At 42.1% G+C, this 24,401-nt stretch overlaps 1 protein-coding gene across 4 annotated transcripts in view; it reads left to right on the top strand.

Annotated features, from left to right (window-relative positions):
- FAM13C (family with sequence similarity 13 member C) overlaps positions 1 to 24,401 on the top strand; it is a 237,266-nt gene that overhangs the window by 139,080 nt on the left and 73,785 nt on the right. For all 4 annotated transcript variants that reach the window (XM_038411265.2, XM_043519012.1, XM_038411267.2 and 1 more), the window contains 3 exons: positions 2,989 to 3,045; positions 9,786 to 9,984; positions 20,062 to 20,183. In XM_038411265.2, coding sequence (XP_038267193.2) covers positions 2,989 to 3,045; positions 9,786 to 9,984; positions 20,062 to 20,183 — 378 coding nt within the window. The remainder of the gene's footprint in view (positions 1 to 2,988; positions 3,046 to 9,785; positions 9,985 to 20,061; positions 20,184 to 24,401) is intronic.

Raw genomic sequence — 24,401 nt, 5'->3', positions numbered from 1 at the left:
TGTAGTGCAATGCACTAATCCTTTTTAAAATCCTGCTAGGGTCTTAGCCTCAGGCAATATCTTTTGGCAGTACATTTCACAGGTTAACTTGGAATTGTTTTTTTTTAAACAACATTTTTGATCAGTTTTAAATTTAATGCCTTTTAATTTCATTATCCCCTTGTTCTTATGAGCTGAGTAAATAGAAACACCTGATTGTCTTGTCTGTGCTATTCATTATTTTGTCTACTTCTATACTGTCCCCCTTGATTAACAGTCCTCCTCATATAATGTTCACATAGGTATCTTATAATTCTGCTTTTATTTATTATTTCAACCAATTACCTGTACTGAAGTAAGGTTCAGTGCTCTGTAGTTCACATGATCACCCCTGAGCAAACTCAGTGGAACCAACACACAGGGGATTTGCTTAGTAGAGGGGAGAATCCCCAGGCAGCATTCAGTTGATATATGTATTCTCACAGTCCCTTCATGTAGGGGATGTTCCTGGTGAAGAGAGCCATGGCCAGGAGTGCCTACATGCTCTGACTATTCTTGGCTGTCAGAGTGGTCCCTTAGAGCCACAGAAAGCCAGGTACGAGTAACAGCAGCTCAAATTGGCCACCAGAACAGGAGAAGTGTAAAGATGGTATAAAGCTACCTTTTCCTCTGGGTCTCTGTTCCTGTGACAAGCTTAGCTTGGAATGGAGAAACTGGGCCAGTGTAGAGCTATTCAAAGCAGGGTGGAAACCCTATCTACTGGCATTCTTAATTGATTCAGATACACCCCAGCCAAGCCACACAACCTCCCCCCCAATAATTGCTCCTCTCCTAAACAGATCCAGGCTCTCACTTATTTTAGTCTCCTATGGGGAGCATTGGTGGCATTCTGCTCCCTTCTGATGTCTTCACTGGGCAGATTAGCAAGGCCATTCCACCTCTGTCAAGGAACATTATTCCTCTCTATCTCCTCTCCTTGTGTTCTCCTATCTCTTTCCTTTCCCTGATTGTCCCCTTCTAAGTTCCCAACTCCTATCCCCAAATTTTCCAACTGATTTTTGCCTTCCCAATTTTAGATGAAGATTTCTTCTGGTAAGTGGCCTTCTCCCTTTAACACTGGTTAGCTGGAGAGTGGCTCTCAGGGCCACCCCCTACCAGTATTAAACTATAGGAGAATAGAGGAGGCAATACTCCACTGGCAACAGGAGCTCTATGGAGAGGCTTGCCATTGGAACTGTTTCTGCCACTGCAATGTATTACTTAGTATACATTGCTTCTCTTCCTTGTCTGCAGTTCTGTAGGCAGAATCCCAGCATGGAGGTCATACTCATGCCCAAACAAAAGTCACATTAACATACTTGCAAAAATTAGCACTACTGTATTACCTAACCACTGAAGCGCTCAGTAATTTTAAAGAGAAAAAATATTTTTTCCTTTTAAAAGAAATACACTCAGGGCATCCTCAGTGGATGCGTTTATTAACTCGTCCTCTTCCCCCCCCGTAAAAAAATAGATAGATCAATGCAGGAAGTATAAACAGCTTGAGAGAGTATCCCTTTAAACAATTTCATCATCAGCTTGCCTGTTGATAAAGATACCAGCAGAAGACTGGCAGGGAGAGGAGCATATTAAAATCTTACCATCAAATTACTATGCAGGGATACACGTTTATCATTTAATGTGTTCTTTCCAGAGCCAGGCAGCTTTCGTCAATAATTAATGAATCAATTGAATCACAGGTTGCTTCCCACATAATGAATAGAGTCTTCTGCCAGCTAGCATCAAGTAATCCAGGCCTGTTCAGTGTTTGTGCAGTGTGAGTGTGAGTATGAGCAGAGGGTGAAGAGAAGGGGGGTAGGTGGGAGGGGCAAACATTGTCCAGAATTAATAGAGTGGAAGGTAGAATCTTCTTTATATCAGGGTCTAGATGGCAAGAGAAGTCCCCATTGTGCATTGCAGTTTGGATCAGCAGATCGTCTTGCACTGAGCATTGCAAAGTTAATCTATACTTGATGTCATTCTGAATCTCTGGTCAACAGTTGGGTATTTAATGTGTTTTTTCAGCATTCTCTCCTTATAATTATGCTAGTTTTGCTTTAGGAACACTTAATTCTATTGAGATTTGATCTCAATGTTTTGGGTTATTTTTCACCTCAGTAATTTAATTTATACTGGGATTTTTTCCAGTAGCATTACAAAGGCCAAGTGCTCTACAACTTGCATAATGACAGGTTTCAGAATAGCAGCTGTGTTAGTCTGTATTCGCAAAAAGAAAAGGAGTACTTGTAGCACCTTAGAGACTAACAAATTTAACATGTCAACTGCTGGAAATGGCCCACCTGGATTATCACTACAAAAGGTTTTCTGCCCCCTCCCCTCCTCATTCTCCTGCTGGTAATAGCTCATCTTAAGTGATCACTTTCCTTACAGTGTGTGTAGTAACACCCATTGTTTCATATTCTCTATGTATATAAATCTCCCCACTGTATTTTCCACTGAATGCATCCAATGAAGTGAGCTGTAGCTCACGAAAGCTTATGCTCAAATAAATTTTAGTCTCTAAGGTGCCACAAGTACTCCTTTTTTTTTTGCTCTACAACTGTTAATTTCTTTAATAGGTCTTGGAGGAAAAACTGCACTGTGTGTTAAGTTAATTACTGTTTATAATACTTTGAGCAAGGTAGACTATTAGCAATTAAAAAGGAGGATGTCTTTATTTTTTACAATTTTTACAGTAGAAGCTTCATTTTATTTGTCACGGGATTTCTAGTAAGACAAAGGAGAGAGAGCAAATGGTGTATCTAATTCTGTAGAAAATCAGATTTTAAAATATCACAACAAACTTTGCAATCAGAGAAACTGTGCCATGAAGTGACTTCAGTTAAAGCTTGAGAAAGAGGAATGTTTAGAGAATTCTACATGTCACTTCAAACTGAGCAGTTTTGTTACTGAAAAGATAAAGTGTACAACTGGCAGAAAGTGAATAATGATTTTATATCCATTTTCAAGGTGTGAAGAGGATCCAGAGTCTGTACATGAAGACCAAGCAGCAAACTCCATCCACAGGTATTTATTCTATATCTTATCTGAAAACCCTTGGCAAGGGATCTGACTTTTCTCTTTCATCCCCATCCATCAGGGATCAACTGTTAATGGTACCCAAAAACTCAAAGAACATCATCGCTGCGAATAAAAATTCTTTAAATTACAGAATAGTTTAGTTTAAGTATTTTTGAGATGAAAATCGTCCAGGGTATATTTGTGTATTTCTGCTTTTGGACAACACAGCTTAACATTCCAGACAATTTAAAATGTAGACAATTTAAAACCAACTCTATTTCAATATATTTATAGAACTGCCCATACAAGAGAAAGCAATCCACCCAGTAACAATAATAGCTATTCTGGACCAAACTTGCAGGAAAAGTTGGAGGGTTTGCACTGTGCCTACAAGGTTAACACATCTGGGCTCTAGTGAGCCAAGCAGGGAAAAGCCAGTTCTTTAGCTGGGGTCCCAACGCAGAGAACGCTGTGTCAACAGACTACTCTCTGTTAAACTCCTGAGGGGCGTACTCTGCTTGCCAGGCAAAGATGGAAGACTTCTCTCCTAGCCACAGCTTTTACCTGAGCTCTCAAGAGTGTCCCAGGGTCTAATTAAACCACCTAGACTGTGAGTTGCTGTTCTGCATGGTGACCCTTTCCTGCAATCAGGATTCTGATATAATTTTCACCAACTTATAAAGCTGCCTCCCACAAACGACAAACCTTATCTCATTTTTTTTCTGGACTAAGATATGGGGTGGGGGTGGGGGAAAGGAGTGCGAGTAGTGGATGCCTTCCTCTAGGGAGTGACAATGACTGCCTGTGAGGGAATGGAGGGAAGGACACCGGTATGGCTGGGAACGTGTCTGGAAGCCCACGAGGTAGGAAAAATGAGACTGACATGCTTTCCCGCCTCTCAGCTCAAAATCTAGCCTACTCTGGCTGTCCAAATCCTACTTCATGCCCTTCTCTCTCCCTTATTTCAATAGACATGGAGGGAATCTAGTAGCCCATAGGAAAGGTAAGAAACTGAGTGGAAAGAGCAAGGAGGTATGAAAGGATGGGGAAGGGAGTTTGCAGAATGAGGTCATGGATGTAGGAAGCAACGGTTTGTGTGAGAGGAAAGACCACAATACTAGAAGGGCTACAGCCCTGCTAAACGAATGACTTCCGAAGCCTGTGGCATTAGGTGGTTATATGGGAAAAGATGCTTTTGACTTTTAGTATGGGAAGGCAAAAAGTAGCAACTCTAAGGCCATGCCTGTAACCCTTCTGCCCGTCAGAGTTGGCAGCAACAAGGGTTCAGTATCTAGGGGTTCCATTCCAATAACACAATGCAAAACCAGCTCGAGCCCCGCCCCCCCCCCCGTGACCTGGGACAAATATATACCACACCTGCTGGGCGCCTCCAAGAGGCAATACTTCCCCTCTCGCAAGCACATAGTCTGCGTGTAGGAGAAAGCCTTTTAATAACAGAGAGAAACAATGTGGTATTATGTTGGGGAAACCACCAACAGGATTCATAAAACAACCCATGAGCAATAAAAAAAAAAAAACCCATCCCAAGCAAATTGGGGCGTGTTGTTTCCCTTTGGTTCTTGAGTCCAGCAACCCAAAGTCTCTGTCCCTGGTCAGGGCAGCCCCAGAGTTTGAAAGTTTATCTGCAGAGTTTTACCGCCGAACCTGGGTGGAGATGGGGGGTGGGGGGAAGGGGTTAAGGGGCACCTTATGTGGTCCAAAGCTGATTGCCCCACCTCTCCATGGGGCTCCACTCTGCCAGCTACCCCCATGAGCTGCTCCAGGCATCTGACAAACTGCTCTGCTCCACCAGCCGCTCTGCTCGCCATCTTGCAAACTGCAATGTTCTGCTCTGCTCGCCATCCCGCAAATGGCTCTGCTCCACCAGCCAGTCTGCTTGCCGTCTCGCAAACTGATCCGCTATATATCTTCAGGCTCCCCCACTACACAACACTCAGTGATTTCAGCTCTTAATAAGTTTAGCTCTTTTGTGATTTCAGCTTGTAGTAAGGGAGCCTCAGTGCCGGCGCACCATTAGCTCAAAGTGAATTCAGCTCAGCAGCCTGTAACTAGACTCCTAATGGAATCAAAATTAGCCCTGATATTCCACAGTGGAGAGAGGAGGAAGTGCAATTTGCATGTAAGGCCCTCACAAGGGGGCCCATGCCACCAAGTATTAATATCTGTCCCCAGCCTCTCTCCCCTCACTGGGTTTTGGAACCCATGACCCTTGCCTAGCAAGTGCTGCTTAGTTGATGGTGAGTCCCTCCATCATAACAAAAGGGCGAGTATAGTTCCACTGTCCTTGATTCACATAATCAGGATAATAACAGTTTATTCCTGCCCCAATAACAGAGAAACTGGGGCTCCTACAGCAGCCAAAGTGACCATCTAGGCAGGGTGGGTATGCCTATGCAAATGAGATCAACCCCTGAAGTTCTTTTCCACAACCCACCATGACTCACCACCAGATGTCAGGGTAGAGCTCATCCTGACTCTGCTTACATGTCTATGCTACAAACATTGGTCGATGCAAGTTATGTTGGCATAAAGCTGCCACAGTTAGTATATCATTCATGCATGTGCACTTGGCTCCTTGTGTTGGCACTGCATGTACTCATCAGGAGTGCTTGGGTTGATGTGCGGTATCTTAGTGTGCAACTCACCACCATCTGGAGCACTCTCTTTTGGGAAACTTTGGCACTGCATAGTAGGGCAGAAGTGAGTTGCATAGGGGTGACTGGTAGCAATGGGTCAAGTTCACATCAAGCAGCTTTTTCCATCCTATAATGCCATCCCTACCCCATAATTTTCAAGCCTTTTTTAAAAATCCCACAAAACCCAGCAGCGCTTCTGTCTGTCTGCCATCTCTGACAGAAGCATGGAGCCTGAGCTCCCAAGAGTGTCTCAAGGTCTAATTAAACCATTCTTAACTATTGCACTATTGTCATGAGAACTGCAAACAAAGACGAATGATCTCTGGTATTTGCAGAGCCATAGGAAGAACCTCAGCAGTGGGGGGACATGATTGCTGTGGGACGTAGCAAGAACCAATTCAAGGTTGTTAGTGGCATTCATGGGGAAGCTACAGACAGTAGAGTGCTGCTTCTGGGCCTGAGAAACTCTGACTGCTGAGAATGCATTGTAATGCAGGTTCAGGATGAAGAGCAGTAGCTACAGAATATTCAGATGTGAAAGGCTACGTTCCTGGATCTGGATACTGAGCTCTTCCCAGCTCTAATGCAGGGACACCAGAATAAGATGCACTGACAGTTGACAAGCGAGTGAAGATTGCACTGTGGAAACTTGCAACTCCAAATTGCTGCCAGTCAGTAGGAAACCATTTTGGAGTTGGAAAATCCACGTCATGCAAGTATGCAGGGCCGTTAATTGTGTCCTGCTATGCAAGACTGTGACTCTCAGTAATGTACGCGACATAGTGGAGCTCCCGAACTGCGGTGGCACAACAGATATCACGTGTATCCCTATTTTGGCAACAGACCACCGTGCCCCAGAGTACTTCATAGAAAAGTAGCCCTTTCTGTTGCTTATGCAACCCTTGTGGATCACCAGGGACGCTTCACTGACATCAGTGTGGACTGGTCAGGGAAGGTTCATTACACACACACACACACACACACACACACATATATCTTTGAGAACATAGGACTGTTCAGAAAGCTGCAAGCAGGGACATTTTTTCATGACCAGCAGATTACCATTGGTGATGATAAAAGCCCGTAGTGATCCTGGAGGACCCAGTCTATCCCTTGCTTCCTTGGCTCATGAAGTCGTACACCAACCACCCCAACAACACCAAGGAAAGATTCAGCTACCAGCTCAGCAGGGGCAGAATGGCAGCTGAATGTATTTTGGTGGCTGAAGGGATGCTGGTGGTGTTTATGCACAGGATTGGATCTCTGCAAGAGAAAAAAACCAGTGGTTATAGGTACCTGTTGTGTCCTGCATAATATCTGTGAAACAAATGAGGAAAAATTGCTGCCATGGTGGAGATGGAGCGTCTGTCTCCTGAATTTGCACAGCCAGCCACAAAGTCTATTAGAGCTCAATGCGGAGCGGTACAGTCGAGGGAGGCCTTGAAAGAGCACTTTAATGGTCAGTCTCAGCAATGCACTGTGTGGACTGTGCTCTACATTTCCTGAAGTTTTGCGGGCTGTTAGGAACTGTATGGTGCTTGGTGTACATTTATTAATATAACACTGTCTGGTAATGTGCCTATTAATTATATGGTGCTTGCTGTGAATTTATAGTTATTACATTACATTTGTCACTGATCCTATGAGTTTTTTGACCTCTATAATAACAGGTAGTGGGACCTTTAGTAATGTTATGCATTCTTTAGCATATGTTATGAAGTAATACAGATCAATTATTTACCAAAAATTAGATTTTTATTACATAACAAAACCAATGCAAAAAAGTGCAATTAAAAAAGACATTCAATAAAAATTTCTAAAGTAAATTAATGGAACAGAACTTAATAAGGGGACAGAACATTCATGTCCATTTCAGTCCATTTTGGCTACCCATATAGCAATTGTGACTCTCACAAGTCAGTGTATGTGAAGCTTGGTTTTCCTACTGTCCCTTGATGTGCTCTCTGTCCTTTTTCTGCTGGGACTCCTGGGCCTTTCTTCTATCTGCTCTTTCTTTCTCCAGGCTATCTGCAATGTTCATCCTCCAAGTACTCTATTCCTGGTCCAATGCAGCACTGGTTTGCATGATCTTGATGAACATCTCCTCCTGTGTCCTCTTCTTTCTCCTCCTTATCATGGTCAGGCAATCTGCGGGTATGGAGGAATGCACTGGCAGCATCTATGGATAAGCACACAGAGGTGTCATTGTATGTATAGTGACAGCAGAAAGCACAAGTTAAGTTTCAGAACTTCCTTCCCTTTCTCTCCCTAACATTTTAAACAAGATGTGCTTATTGCTACTTCCGCCTTGGAGCACCTGTGCACAACATGGCTATCCAGTCCCAGCCATGGTGAGTATGGCCAAGGGCGGGTGTAGGGAAGGGTGGGATATGAGGAAGGAATTGTTTGGTGACATGCAACAGTAAAATTTTGGCCCTATTTCCATGTATATGAGTGCAAGTTAATGGTAGTGAGCACCAGTGCAGTTCTTCCCAGGTGATGGTGATTTTAGCTATCTCACTCTTGAAGATAACGAAGGCACAGAGAGCACAGCAGCTACTTGTGTCCCTAAGCCACCTGGACCCATACACTGCTAGCCTGTTTACTGCAGTGGTACCTGATGAAGTCAACAGAGACCGCTGTGGGAACGTGTCCTATCACGGAGCAATAAGGCTGTCAATACTAGAAACCTTCAGAAGAAGATTGCAGAGTACCTCCAAGAAAGTTGCAACAAGATCTCTCTCAGGAGAATTCAAGGCACAGACCTGTGACTATAAACCAAGTACTGCTCATGGACAGCCCAGCTAAGTCTGCAGGGAATGAAAAGCAAATAACAGCTCCGCCTCTCTTAGTTATATTGTTGCCTCTTCTAGTATAGGTCAATACCTGTGCCCTGCTATGCTGGGGTCAGGCACCATCTTGACATTTCAACATTACAATGGGAAATGCCTTCATATGCTTACCTGAAGTTCCTTCCCCTGAATGGGGCTCACCCATAGGAAGTTACTGAACTGTTTGGAGTCTTGGGCAGATTCTGGCTCGCAGCATAGCTGGACCCCACAGTTGCTTGTCCCCCATCTTCCTCCTCCTTGCCATTCACAGCAAGGGGTCTGTGTCTTGGGCTCATTGGAGGGATCCATGTCATGCTGTGGGATGCTGGTGGGGTCTTTGCCAAGTATGCAGATCATTTTAAAAACAGCAGGTCTGTGGCACCAAATCGACTTTTGAGCTCCCTGGCCTTCTGGAAGGCCTGCTGCAGTTCCTTTGCTTTTACGCGGCATTGCTGCTGATCCCTGATGTGCCCTTTCACTGCCTGTCAATGTCCATGTTTCTACAACTACTCCGTAGCTGTGCTTGCACAGCCTCTTCTCCCCACAGGCCTAGATGTTCATCTAAAGCGTGGCATGGCATCAGCATGGTCGGTTGGGCAGTTGCACACAAGAAGGAAGAGCTGCTAGGTGTGTGTGTCGAGTTGGGCAATCGGGAAAAGGCATTTCAAAAATATGCAGGGTTTATAAAGGGAGGGGGGATGGCTTCTGCTCCCCAGGACTACAGGGCTATAGCGGTCAGTGTCAGGCATTGTGGCACAGCTTCTGGACGACTGTAGGTTGACATAGGTCACGTGGTGTCCGCACTCACACTATTTCGAGCACAGTAGATCGACCATGGCTCAACGCCATTTGGGGAGCTGGTGTTACTGTGTCGCTGGAACAGGATGCTTACAGCAGCAAGAAACAAATTTGAATATAGATGTATGCATAACTAGGTCAGTGAAAGGCAACTTATGTCGACCTACCTTTGTAGTGTAGCTCAGGCCTCACTGTTTACAGGCACCTAAATTACAGTTGCTTAAGTTACTCTATATACAAATGTGTACTAATGCATTTAGCATATGGTCTGATGATAAACTGCAGACTATAATGGAGACTTTTTTTATTAATGTACACAATGTTTAGCTCCTACATGTCCTTACCCTGGCAATGCTAACATATCAAATAAAACTGAGACCTTGGCACCAGTCCTCCTCAGTATTGTTCTGAGAGATAGCTAAAATCCTGCCTTACACCTTTTGGTTTTATTTTCTTCTAGAGATGAAAACAACAAAGAAAACTATCCCAACAACACTACAGTCTTAGAGGACAGCCAGCCAGCATTACAAGACACCCAGCAGCACGTGGAACAGACAGCCCATGACGGCACACTACGGGTTGGAATGGGCAACTTAAAATTAAGAAAGCCCAAATCCATTGCAAAACTAGAAAATGGGAAAAACCATGAAGAAAGTCAGGTAATAAAATAAAGCTTATCTGTTTCTGCTAGATATTTATGGTGCAGTGTCATAGCAGGAATATGTTTTAAATACAAAGTGATGCAAATAATAGCATTATTAATCCCCGCGCTGACTCATCTCCACAATGATTTGGGCCATATATCTGGTACAAGTGACATTGCAGTTGAAGTAATTCTTTCAGTAAGGGAATTGTGCAGAATCAGTGAGAATTCCCTGACATAGTGATAGATTGTGAATCCACAACTGCTCATTGCTGTGAGTAAGGGTGTCACAGTATGGCCCATAGTGAGGATGTGCAAATTATTTCTCCTTCTGAGTTATCTTCTTGTATTTCCTGGATGTGCTGGAATAACGGCAAGATCTTTCTCTTTCGTGGCTTGTGCTAGAGATTTAAACTGGGGTCTACGTCAAACCTCTAAATACTGTAATGTTTTATTAATGCTTAGTTATTAGGAGATATTTGGTAGGGTGGCTGGAGGATGTTACATCTCATCCCTTTATCCCATTTAGTGGGTATGAAAAATTAGTGAAAATAATATACTCAGGGTATGTCTACACTGCAGCTGAGAGTGACTCTCCCAGAAAGGGTAGACAGACTCTCACTGGTATATCAGGAAAAGCAGCTAATCAGGAGGGCATAAAGCAAGGTGGAGAGATGATTGGTCTCTTACCCTCTATTTAATTATTTTTTTGTTACCCTGAGTCTGGAGGGGAAAAAACCCCAATAAGCCATGACGTTTTCCTGTGATACAGTGCTTGGTTTGGGAAACAAAAAAGTGATGATGAGTTCCACTCCTACCCGCTGTTCCCCAGGCTCTGTTTCCAATCAGTGAGAAGCATGGTACCATTCTGCCCCCACCTCTGAACTGAGCACTGATGCAGTATCTCAGCGAACAGAATTAGCACTATGAATATGATTCGTCCCCACATAAAATAAATGTTACTTCATCACAGGAAGTTAAAGTACCGTCATCACTGATTAGGTTATACTTTGGGCCCTGATCAAGCAATGAGCTTTCCAGGGGCAGACCTCTTTGACTCATTGATTTCAGTGGAGTCTGCCTACATGGAGCAGTTTGCTGGATTGAGGCTTTCTGGGAAAAAGGCGCACATTTTACAAACTCCTAGTTTACTCTCATGTAAGAGAATATGCATTCACGAAGTCCCATGTGTGGCTGCATGAGCCTCTAGGACCAAGTGCACATATGGCACCCAGGTTGTTGTTTAAAGTGCTTATGAAAAGTAAGGGCTCTGCTTGTAGAAATGTTCAGGGGCAGGTTTTCAAGTCAAGAGCTCCAATATACTATAACCTTCAAACTCTAAAGTCCTTTGTCTGTTTTAGTAACTGATTTTATCTAATCTGCTTCTTTCCATTCTGACTCTCTACTTTACTTGAAATTGAAAACAAAGTGTTGTTTTTCTAGTAGCTGCTGATTACATGACAAGCTGTCATTATCTTGAAAAAGGGAAAGAGACTGATGATTTGAAACAGCGTACTACTGTGCACTCCTGCGCTCCTTCTAAACATATTGCCACCACCATGCCTCTCAGCAAGCTCACAACTGTACACATAAGGCAGCCAATAAGCATCTGACTGGCTATGCTGCCTAATTATGTTCATTTGAAAATGAAAATGAGAATGTTCTCCACAAAATGATTGTCATTTTAGCTCAAGTGATTCCTTATTTTTATTGACACAGAATGTTCCTTTAATGACATCCTCTCCCCAATTTCACTCCTACAATGTGTAAAGAAGCATTTATTCAAATCATGACAATATCTAATTACAGATTTTGCTTTGACATACCAGAGATTTGATGATTATTCACATCTGTGTTAGTAGCTACTAAGCTCTGAGCAGTTACAACATCTTGAGCTGCTCCTGACAGAATTTAGCTCTTTAATAACAGAACAAGTATTGAGCTATTGAGAGTTAGGGACAGAATTGGTGCACTTATTTGATACACAGCAATCTGTGTGCATAGGGCCAGATTCTATAAGTTTCCACCAGTGGAAATCCAGATGCATGGCTATAGTAGTGGAAAGGCTCTGTAGAGGGAGCGGTATCTCTGTATTCATAAAAGAATAGGACAGAAATTACAGGTGAACTGGTGCTGGGACATGTTGCAATGGCAGAGGTAAATCCTAGAAAAGTAACAGGATGTCAGACTAAAGAGCAAAATAAAAATCGCACGGCCAAAAATAAATCTATAAATGTTTATATTCCAATGCAAGAAACTTACAAGGATGGGAGTAGGTGGGAAAACAAACTAGAATACCTGGCAATGGAGCTTGATACGTGATCACATTTCGAAAGATGTCAGCACTCAGTTCCTGTTCTTGCCAGTGGGAGCTGTTTAGCATTGCGCACAACTGAAAATCTGGCCATACATTACGATGTCCAAACGTGAGCCTGAGATCTTTTGAACATATAGCCCATAATGGGCATTGCTGAAACTTGAACAAATTTCAGAGATCAGTGGGATACTGGGATATGTAGCTATGAACTGAACAGGAAGGACAGATTTAGGTCAGAAGTGGGAGAGAAGTATGAAACCTAAAGGATTCCATAGAGCTAGGGCTGGTCAATTTTTATGAAATTTTTTCTAGGAAAAAAATGGAAACAAAGCATTTCAGAGTGGAGCCCTCTGATTTTTATTTTGAAAGAACTGTTTTTAAAATTATTATTTTATATGGGTTTGTAGCTTGTGTCTATTAATTTTTATTTTATTTTATATTTTAATTTAAAAGCCATTATTAAGCCTTTGTTTTAAAATAATATAAATTTTAATATAATTATACTATTTAAATATAATTTTATATTATTTTAAAACAAGGGCTTAATAATGGCTTTTAAATTAAAATATAAAATAAAATAAAAATTAATATACACAAATTATATTATACAATAAAACATTCAAATAAAACAAAAATGTAAAAAAGCCAAACATTTTTATTAACCCAAAAGAAAATTTTTCAGAAGTTTCATTTTGTGGCAAATATTAAAACTTTGATTTTTTTCATTCTGATAATTTTGAAATGCCAGAATTTTCTGTAGATAGAAATTTTGACCAGCACTATATAGACTCTAATGTGATAACATGTCTGAGTGAAGAGGACTATGTAGTAGAATCTGTACAGACACAAATCCCATGTGATAGACACAAATATACTAGTAGGGAGTATTGTAGCCTGCTATAAAGATGATTTAGAGACAACTTTGCACATAACTCAGAACTAGACCAAAGAATTTAATAGAGAGTAATAGCCTTTCCATGGGCATTTTGAGCTGTACTGTAGATTTCAATAGCTGGTATATAATTCTCAATTAAATCCTATTTGACAGTTCACAACAGTTATACAGAAATTATCATCATCTGTTTAAACTCTATACATGTTTTTCTGTAAGGGTATGAAGACCTCACATAAACCCCACCTACCAGAAAGCCTAAGAGGTGGGCATAGTGGCATCACAACCTATCCTCCCTTAATGAAAAGGAGTACTTGTGGTACCTTAGAGACTAACAAATTTATTAGAGCATAAGCTTTCGTGAGCTACAGCTCACTTCATCGGAATGCATCCGATGAAGTGAGCTGTAGCTCACGAAAGCTTATGCTCTAATAAATTTGTTAGTCTCTAAGGTGCCACAAGTACTCCTTTTCTTTTTGCAAATACAGACTAACACGGCTGCTACTCTGAAACCTCCCTTAATGCAAATCCATTCTAGGGAATATGGGCAGGGGCATCAAGCACAGGGAGGTGAATTTACATCTCCATCAAACAGTTTGAGTGCATCAGGGAGAAGGCTCAGGGGAGACTTGAACAGACTATAAGAACCTACACAGGGAGCAGAAATTTGACAACACAGGGCTCTTCAATCTCTCAGACAAAGGTATAACAAGAACCAAAGGCTGGGAGTTAAACCTAGACAAATTCAGACTGGAAATAAAGTGCATTAATGGAGAGGGTAATTAACTATTGGAGAAACCTACCCATGGTTGTGGTGGATTCTTTATACCTGGAAATTTTTAAATCAAGATTGAAAATTTTTCTAAAAGATATGCTCTAGCTCAAGCACAGCTATTGGATTTGAAACGGGAATTAATACAGGGAAGTCCTATGGCCAGATTTCAGCTGGAGGTCAGAGTAGATCATCACAATGATTCTTTCTGGCCTTAAAATCTGTGGATCTATAAATGGTTCCTATAGTCTATATCTGTTTTGTTTCCCAGAGTCACTTTAGTGATTCTGAAGTATTAATCTACTTTAAATCAAATGTTATGGGCTATTGGAATACCAAAATTAAGTATGTACAGTATACCTTCTGGAGAGACAATATAAGAAGTGAAGTTTTGGAATTCAAAGTCTGCTTTTCTTGATAATCCCCTTCCTCTGTAGCTCATCTTTGATTCACATTAACATGAATTTGGATTATGAAATGATTCACCTTTAAATTCTTTACTGATCCTGAGCTCACCAGCTAATAAGTAGAGCAAATAAGTCCTATTTCTCAGTCTAATCACCAGGGTGAAGGACTAAGAAAAGTAAATGGTAACTTGACACAAATCATAAGAGACAGAAATGCAGATGCTACATGAAATTCAGTACTTTGGTATAAATTATATGGAAAAAATACATTAATGCAAAAGCAACCCTATTAATTCAACATTAAAGTTGTGTTTTTAAACACACAAGAGTCAGAGAAATGAGTAATGGAGCTATGTCAATATACACCAGCAGTGGGTGGCTTAGGCATGAAATTCTCACCAAGGTTTTAACTCTGCATCCATGCATAGATGTATTTTAATAGCATCTTCATGACTTGATCATAGCTACTGATCAGTGAGGTAAAAAGAAAACTGGGTGCTCTGAGAAGGAGAAAGTATGTGGTTTCCATCTCCGGCCAATCTTTTCTATGGGCAGGGCACCCTGCCTGTGTCCTTCTAGGACTTGCGTGAAGTAAAAATGTTGCTGGAAGGAGTCCTGGGTGAGCCTTGCATTGTCGTGCACCCTCAACATTTTCATTGTTTGATTTCCATATAAACCAGTTGCAGTGATTTGTAACTTTTTAAAGGCAATACTATAATGATACCTATTTGTACACTACCTATTTCTTATCCTGTTTGGAGTGGCTTGCATCCCATGGGAGGTACCAGCTTGGAGCAGTCCCATGTTCAGGACTCGGAGCGAGCAACTGCAATTGTGCTAGATCTCTGAGTGGAAGAGCCAAAGAAGGAAGGCCTCAGCAATCTCCTGCTTTGTGTACAGTACCTGTGCATGGGCCAGGAGTTCTTTGCTCTTTGGGCTAGGAGTTCTTTGGTGTTCTCACCTTTTAAAGAGCAAACAGTACTTTAACCGGGTACCATGTAGGCACGATTTTGCTAGTGTTAAATTCACCACAAGAATGCAATTAAATAAATGAATGTGCTATTCACTACTGATTCCTTAAATGAGCTGATGAGGATGAGGCAAATGAGTTGAAAGGTTCAGAAAGCAGCAAGATGCACTATTTTATGCATCCATTAACCTTTTAAGGACCACTTCCAGTGCCTGGCTGTTTTTATTTTACCACCTGTGACATTGGTCTGAGTGATCTCCAAAATAAGAGGCCTGTCACGGCCAGCCCTGTAACCTTGGGTGTGGTAACGCTGTGCTGCTATGGATCAGATCTTTGACATCAGCAGGAAAAAAGACTCACTCTGACATATACTCTCCGCATAGTTTGCACACCAGAGACCTGCTTGGGGTAAAAAAAACAACAACAAACCCTAAAAGCTTATTTGAAAGAAAAAAAATCATAGATTCAAAGATGAAATAGCAGGGGAAACAAACATACAAGTTGCACAGAAAATAAACATAAAGACACAACCTCCGGCTTTACACCTCTATATTAGGTAAAATCTCTTTTCTAATACAAGTTACCTACTGCCTTTGAACAGTTTCCCAGCGTACCCCCTAACGTATAGAGGGGATACAGCATTTTACAGGCTCCTGCCTGACTGCCAACCACCCCACTGTGAGATGGAGCTGAATGTTACAGCACAAATTATGAGCACCATTTATATATTCACTAATATTTTAAATTCATAACCACAGTCTGTAAACATATCTCATAATGATTGTCAAGTTCAGAACATTACATGCTTTCATAAAAGGCCTTAGTTGACATATATTTATAGCACAATGACATTGTATACGATTAGTTGATTCAGCTGCTTTTTGGGGAAGGGGGGTTTCAAACTGCCTGTTCTCCCCTGGGGTGTCTGGACCCCGACTGTCACTTATCCATGACACCTTGTGTTTTGATACTATCAGATTTCATAAGTCAAAGAAAGTGGGTCCAGTTCAAGATTTGGATGGGAGATCTGTGTTAAATTGTACATATGGTTCAGCAGAAGATATTCTTCCCTCCAGGTCTGTACAAAACAGCCTCAGCATAATAGCAGGAGGGGACACTGCACTATCAGAGATGCTCTCTTTCAGGTGAAATTTAAACCCGAGGTCCTGAACACATGTGGTTTACAAGTAGCCAATTGCATCTTTCTAAGAATAGTGTACATCATTTTAGGATTATGGTGTAACCCTAACAGAAACAAACTTGATTTTTAGGCAATTTTGTACCAAAATTGTGCTTTTGTAGTGCAACAAAATCCAACCTTTGTGTGTCAAGGGCATCCAATACTATTATATTTCATTGTAATGTATTTGTTTCTTCTTATCTTTCGGTTAAGATTTATGAATGTTGCATGTGGTAAATGGCATGTGAAAAAGAGAAATCTCTGGTCACTGCCGAGAAGACACAGTGCTGTGTAATCACTACCGTGGTATTTGCTGTATACTTGACACACTATTCAGGCAACCAGAAAATATCATTCTTCTTAAAAAACCTGAAGATAAATCAGTTTGGGATATTCCTTTTTCCTTCCATGAGCTAAAACTTCTGGAAGAGACGCACAAAACATCCTGATATGCTGAGTTCCCATTCTGCCAGTGCCTTTTAATTACTGGGTAAAAATGAAATAAATTCTAAAAAATAAATGTGTACATGTTTAAGTGAATTAAGTTGGGTTTCTGTTGCCTTCCAATTCATTGCCCCAGCCACAACAAACTGAATTCGATGGTGGTGGTACCAGGAAGTCCAAGAGAAGATTGCATGGTTGAGAGTTGCTTATGAGAGAAAGGGACTCCTTTTACAATTATTCAAGGGGACAGATTTTGCTCTTCTTTACAAAGGATCTTCCCCATGTGCTGAACTCTTATGGTCCAACTCAGCCTTGGAAGGTTGAACTAGCTAATCTAGTGGTGGACCATAGACAGTGGAGGACAGAGGGTTTTGTGACTTGACTGGAATTTAGGAGATGTCTGTATAAGTGCAAATTCTGCTACAGACTTACTGCATGACCTTGGGCAAGTCACTAACTCTCACCAGGCCTCAAATCCCCTTACATGAAATGGTGATGATAATACTTCCTTTCTTCTACACTTTCTCTTGTGTATGTAGATGGTAATATCTTTGGGGCAGGGACTGTTTCTCACTACGTGTATGTACAGCATCTAGCACAATACAGTCCTAGTCTCATCTGGGGCCTCTCACTGCTGTTGTAACACAAATAATAGTAAAATGCCTATTCTGCCCAAAGACTACAAAACATCTCAAGGTTTGGGGGTAAATAAAGTCAGCTGAACTGGTTCAGCCTGCTTTTATCTTGAGCTTTAATTAAAACAGTTGTGTTGACCTATTCTGTCTCCAAGAGTATATCATCATTTTATATAATCCATGGAAAATCTTGTTTAGCTAATAATGAAAAAACTGGAATAGCTGCAAAAAGTTCCAGTCACTGTAATGTGGATCTCTGTTACCATTTTTGGATAAAATATTATCCATTCAATTCTAAACTAAATTAAATAAATACAGGGGGATCTATGTCATAAAGCTCTGAAGGACATTTTTTAAAAAAAGGAAACTAACAAACAAGGTTTCTTAGTAATATCATGAAAGTAAAGTAGCATATTTATCTTGTCCAGAACAAATGGTAGTTGGCATGCACCAAAGCCGTCTTATACATGAATCAAAAATATTGTTATAGTATCCTAGGCTGCTGCAGTAAACATAGTGGCGGTATATCTTGCAGGTCCTGAAGGATCATTTCTTGGACTTGAGGTTCTATCCTGAGGCCTGATTCCTGTCCCACTTATTCCACTCTGAATCAGGAATAACTCAATTGAACTCATCCCTCAACATAAAAAACTTCAAAGGGACATCGACTGAGAGTATCTGCTAAGTAGAGACATTTTAGAAATTGCCTTAAATTCTGTAGTTTTTGAATAGGCAGAGGTGTGAACAGAAATGTGTTAATGTAAAGATGGGTTCCCAATATAATGCACATTTAAACAAACCTCATGGGTAGTGAGTCAGACACAGGACAGAGAGAAACAAATGAAAATAGGCATTTTTGCTGTTGAAGCAGTAGGGGTCTCTGAGATATATGAACCCTACATGGCAACCACCAAAAATGGATGACGACAGTGCTACATTTGTAATGAAAGAGTTGCTGGGACTCCAGCAGTTTTTTTTTACTTTTATAACTGATGAGGCAAGCCCAGAGGTTCCAAGACTCCTGGCTCAGCCCTGGAACAAATTAAGCACTGGTTGATAGACAGAGTGTCTACCTCCACTCCTGTGACTAACTGCCTGAGTAGTAACAGCTGGAGTGAAAGCCTTCCACCCAGGCAGAAGGAATTATTTGAAAGAAAGGCTGAGGAGTACCCTGAGAAACTTCTCAGCAAGGGCTGGCGATGAACCACCTAAGGTACAGACCCAGCAACCCCCGCAGAGGGTAGGGTGAGATTGCTGGGAACAGCAGCTAGGTGGATTTCTTTCCCTCCACCCTACAAGGTAGGGGAAAGGGTTGGACTTGGAGGCCTATGTAGTCCGGCCCTTAGCTTAGGACAGGGAGCTAAAGAATAGCCAACATTGGCCAAAAACTAGGAGAACAAGGTCTTAAAGGGCCAGAGTACCTTTCTGTTGCTCCTGGATAGAGAGGAGGGGGCTTCATTCTGCAAACTCTTCCATGAGTAGTCTCACTGAAGTCATTTCATGGATTTCTAGGGTTGGGCCCTAAAACAGCAGCAAATAAAATACTTAAGCAGTGGAAACACACATGTCACTGTGCAAAGTACATTTATTTTCAGATTTCTAAATTGCTAGCATAATAATGGAGAAGAAAAAAATAATAATGGAGAAGAAAAAATTTATTTGCCCTTTTAAATTTTCAGAACACTGTATCAACTTACTAATCTTTATAACACCCCTGTGTGATAGGGAGGTATTATTACCCCATTTTACACATAACAAAACTGAGGCAGAGATTGTTTGAGTGACTAAAACTCAAGCCTTCCTAATTCCCAGTCCTGGATTCCGTTCACGAAACCAACCTGGCTTTCCCCCCACCCCCACCATCCCCTTGGCAAGGTGACTGAATCAACAGATTCCGTCCCAATCACCTTCCCTCACTCTAAAGTACGATTTTATTAGTAAATTAATAATAATATAAACATGCCTGAAAAAATCAGTTGCAAATTTGGAAGCTGATCCTACAAACCCTTATTCATATGAACCAAGATTACTTTTGTGAGTCAGGGTTTTCAAGATGGGGCCCATACTAGAAATCTTTCTCGTTATTTGATTGAATGATCTTGCATCAAATATAAATATTTATAGATAAACATATTGAGCAGTAAGTGTAGGACACACATTGATGTCTGCTGTCTAAATAATGAATGAATAGAAACAGAAGATTTGTCCGATTGGTGTATTTTTGTACACAATCTGCTTTCAGAAAATTACAGTGAAGAATGACAGTGCTTTGGGACCTTTTATAGTTATTGCTATCCATTTGTTATTACCATAGTCATGGGAGTAACTCTTTAAAAAATCAGTATAGAGCATTCTTCCCCTCCCTCCTGCCCCATGAGCTTTGTTTCCTACAGCTGTTTTTTGTGGGGGTTTTTTAAAGCAAAACATTCACATCAGCCAGGCCTGTGCTAACAGGGTGCTCTGTTGGTTTCTGCAGGAGATGGAGAATGTATTGCCAGGATTCTCAGAATGTCAGGGGAAAACAGGAATGTCCGCTAATGACTACACCCAGAATGTGGCTTTCAGATGCCAGGAAACAGTTGTAAGACTTCAACCAAGGTAGGCTTTAACTGCAAGAAATGCCAATGTGTATGCTGCCTGCTGTATAAAATATTCAAGTTCCTGACTTTCATTGGCAGTTGTATCCTTTAGAGCTGCTCACAGATAGTAAAGCGGATGGAGATAACATACTTCTTTAACTTTAAATTTCCAAGTAAGATGAACATCTTTTCCTTCATCTTAATTCAGAACTTTCAATTCCCTTGGGCCAGTTTCAGAAACATCTGTCACTTTCCCCTCCTCCCTTGCCTCACTGATTCTCAGATCTATATTTCTACTCAGAAGTCAGGGAAAGGCAAGTGCAGGCATAGTTTTGATACTATGATTCACTTAGGGATAAATCAGGCCCTGAATGCAGTGGAATCAGTCTAGTTGCATCAGGGAGGGGTCCCATGCAGGGCACCCCCACCCCCTGTTCACCTCAGAGCTCTATGGGGATTCCTTGGGCCCTACACAAGAGGTGTTTGCAGTGCAGAGGACTACACAGATGCATGACCTAACTCACCCCCATTGAATGGGGCACAGCAGCCTGGGAGCTACTGTAGCCAAAGATCCATAGCAGCTATGAAGCAGCCTAGAGGAAGGATTCCTTTCTGTTTCAGCCTACAGAGCCTCCCTAGTGTCCAATGTGTTCATGTAGGTTATGTCACAAGGAGAAGATTTGACAGGATTGGATTCAGTGTTGAAGATTACACTCTGCTGAGCCTGCAGTTCTTGGGTCACCACTTTAAAAATCAATCTGAAACACCAGATCTCTTGCTTACAGGATGGCTCAACACCACTAAGCTAGTTATAATGGTTCTCTTGGGTGAACGTAGGAGGGACTGTTTTGTATATTTTCTTTCTTCACTGTCTCAAGTGGCACCCTGCGTTTAGTACTTTTAGTACCTGAGTCAGGAGACAGTACCAACCCCAGTCACTCTGAAGTCCCTAGTGCCAACTGTTCATAAAAAACACGCTGAGTAGTGTCCCTACTGCATCTTGCTGGAGAGTATTATCCAATCTATGCAAGGGGCCAAGTGGCAAGAGGAGTCAGGAAAAGAATAACTTTTTAGAGGGTCTGTAGGAGCAGCTTTCTTCCCCAGAGTGCTGAATGGGTCAGGGGACAGTTCATGGAAATATATAGTGCTTTTCCCTTCTCAGGCACTGGTTCAAATTGGGACTAGGTTCAAATAGTGACAATTCTAGTCTAATGGCAGTTTGGTGCTTAATGTAAAATAAGCCGATTGCCTCCAGTTATGTTTTTTAGTAGGCAACCATCCCAAATGACACTAATTCACACTCTTGGGTGCAGTCTTAATGAAGTAGCCAAGGATTTAATTGGCTTTCAAAGTGAATTGCTTTCAGCCTCTACTGCTGGTATCCCCAGTATAAGTTGATGCACCGTAATGTGGGCTAGATCCATTCGGGCTTCCACTGGTCTAATACCTGAGGGAGGGCACTAATAAATTATCCAAGGGACAGTGGTGCAAAAATGCTGCAACCTGCTTATGGCAGGGTGGACGTAGAGGGCTAGCGCAGGCTAAAAAGTGAGTGCTGCTGGTCAGTGGGAGTATGTGATCGTGACAGAAATTAGGGAGGGTGCTGATGCCAGAAGTACACTTTGGCATAGGCCTGGATCTCAAAGCTATTTAGGTGGCTAACTGCCATTGATTTCAATGGGTGTTAGATAGCTAAATACATTTGAGGATCTGAGCCACAGTTCCCCTGGCAGGAAGCTGCTGGTTGTCTTCACTGTGCTAGAAGGAGGAACTCACTGAGGTGAGTTCTTGGGACTTGCCTATCAGAGGAAGATGTAATTCATAGCAACCTGTACTATGTTAAGTGAATCTGTCCCCTGGTATCTAACTTGTATGAGTTTTGCGAACTCATGTTCAATCTCCCAATTTGAACCAGTGTCTTAAGAGTTGAAAACCACTATGCATTTTCATTAGCTGTGCCCTGACCCATGTCCTAGGTAGCTAAACGACGCTTAGGAAGTTTTCTCTGACACAGAAGCTTAAATGAACATACCACAAGGCAGCAAGGCTAAGAAAATGACTTATGGTCATTCCTCTTGTTAAAGTTTACTTAAAATATTGAGCACAATGGCGTCCCTCATTTCAGAATTCAGATACTTATAGCACAGCATTTCTCAGACTAGGGTGCATGGACCCCTGGGCATCCCCGAGGGGACTCCAGGGGGTCTATGGGCCCCACTGAGAAACTTCTCCCCCTCCCTCCCTCCTTCAACTTCTTCCTCTCCCTCCCTGGGGAATAGACTTACCTATTCTGGCTCCCCGCTACTCCCGGAAGTGGCAGGCATGTCTTTGTGGCCTGGGCTGGGGCAGGGGTGCAGGAGGGGTTGGGGGTGCGGCATTTTCCTCAGGACACTCCCAAAAGTGACCGGCACATTCCTCTGGCTGTGGCTCCTAGATGGGGAGGGTAGGGGGTCTCCATGTGCTGCCCCACCCTGAGCGCCAACTCTGCAGCTCCCATTGGCCAGGAACTGTGGCCAATGCGAGTTGCAGGGGGTGGTGCCTGCGAGCACATTCCTCTAGATGTGGCTCCTAGGTGGGGGGGGCAGAGGGATCTCTGCACACTGCCCCTGCCCACAAGCACCACCCCCAGCAACTCCCATTGGCTGCAGTTCCTGGCCAATGGGAGCTGCAAAGTTGGTACTCAGGGCTGGGGCAGCATGTGGAGACCCCCCCTGCCCCCTCCACCTAAGAGTCACAGCCAGAGGAATGTACCAGTTGCTTTTGGGAGCATCCTGAGGTAAGCCCCTCACCCCCTCCCACAGCCCAACCCCCTGCCCCAGCCCAGAGCACACACCCAAACTCCCTCCCAGAGCCCATGTCCCCTCCTGAACTCAAACCCCTTCCCCAGCCTGGTGAAAGTGAGTGAGGGTGGAGGAGAGGGAGCGACAGAGGGAGGGGGGATGGAGTGAGCAGGGGTGGGTCCTTGGAGAAGGGGCAGGGCAAGGGCTGGCGGGGGCAGTTGGTGGTCCCTGAAAAGTTTTAAATCAAAATGGGGATCCTCGGGTTGCTAAAGTTTGACAACAGCTTAATATAGCCAATATTTATAGCTGAAGGCAACTACTCAACCAGTTCTGGATGGGATGAAGGAGGGGTCTTGTGATTAAGGCACAGGACAGTGGGTGAAGAGGTACTGGCTAACTATGTCCCAGACTTTTTGTGTGTCCTTGAGCAAATCATTTACTTCATGTCTCATCTTTTCTATCTGTAAAATGGGGATAGTAATACTTACTTTCCTAACTTGCCAGGGTGTTATGAGGCTAGCCTCTTTAATATTTGTGGGCAGGCTGAGGTCCTTGGTCTGAAGGTGCTGTAGAAATTCTTATTTACTTTGTTCTTCTAAGAAGATTCCCTTTATGGATCTGATATCATAGCTGTTGTTTAAAAAAAGATGTTAAAGTGAGAAATGGTAATTGCGGGCAGAGCCGATAGAACTGCCTCTAGTTGTTTGCGTAACACTTACCACTACAGTAAAACCCCTATTTTATTAATTAACTGGGAATTGAGGTGTTCATAAAATTAAACATCTCAAAATTACAGTACGTACCATGTGTAAGTTAATTTATTTTAATGATAATGTGTATATTTCTTACATGAATGAATGAATACATACAGTGTGCCTATTATAATCATGCTAATGGATTGTACTACATCAAACAGTACTATACATACATACTGTGCTGTTAGTGTCCCTGTAGTCATTGGTGAAATAAATTACCGAAGGTCAGTACACGCACACTCTGAGTGTATGGCACCTTTGCTCACTGCTTAAGCACATACACATGTACCTTGTAGATCAAGAGATAAAAATGGTTTATCTAACCAGTTGTTCATAAAATGAGAGTTCTACTATTTAAGATCCTGTTTTCAATTGTTTATAACTTTGAAAAACTTGAAGCATCTGGGCTGAAATATTCCATCGTGGATGGTTATTTCAGGCCAAAAAAAGGTGGTGGGTTTTTGTTTGTTATTTTAACTTTCAACAAAATCAGTTCAGCTATTTCTGAGAATGAGGCTAAACGAAAATATATTGTATTTGCCAATGTTTAAAAAATTCTTACATCTGTTTTGTTGAGAAGCTCTACGGTATTGCCAGCTCTTGCAGTTTACTGCAAGTCTTGTGATATTAGGTGATTTTTCTTAACGTCTCAGATCCTGGAGTCAAGTGATTACATCAGGGATTGTTTTTTATTTTTTATTC

Source organism: Dermochelys coriacea, chromosome 7, assembly GCF_009764565.3.
Source record: "Dermochelys coriacea isolate rDerCor1 chromosome 7, rDerCor1.pri.v4, whole genome shotgun sequence".
Taxonomy (NCBI): domain Eukaryota; kingdom Metazoa; phylum Chordata; order Testudines; family Dermochelyidae; genus Dermochelys; species Dermochelys coriacea.
Note: the sequence above shows the minus strand (reverse complement) of the source record. Positions and strands in the feature narration are given on the sequence as shown.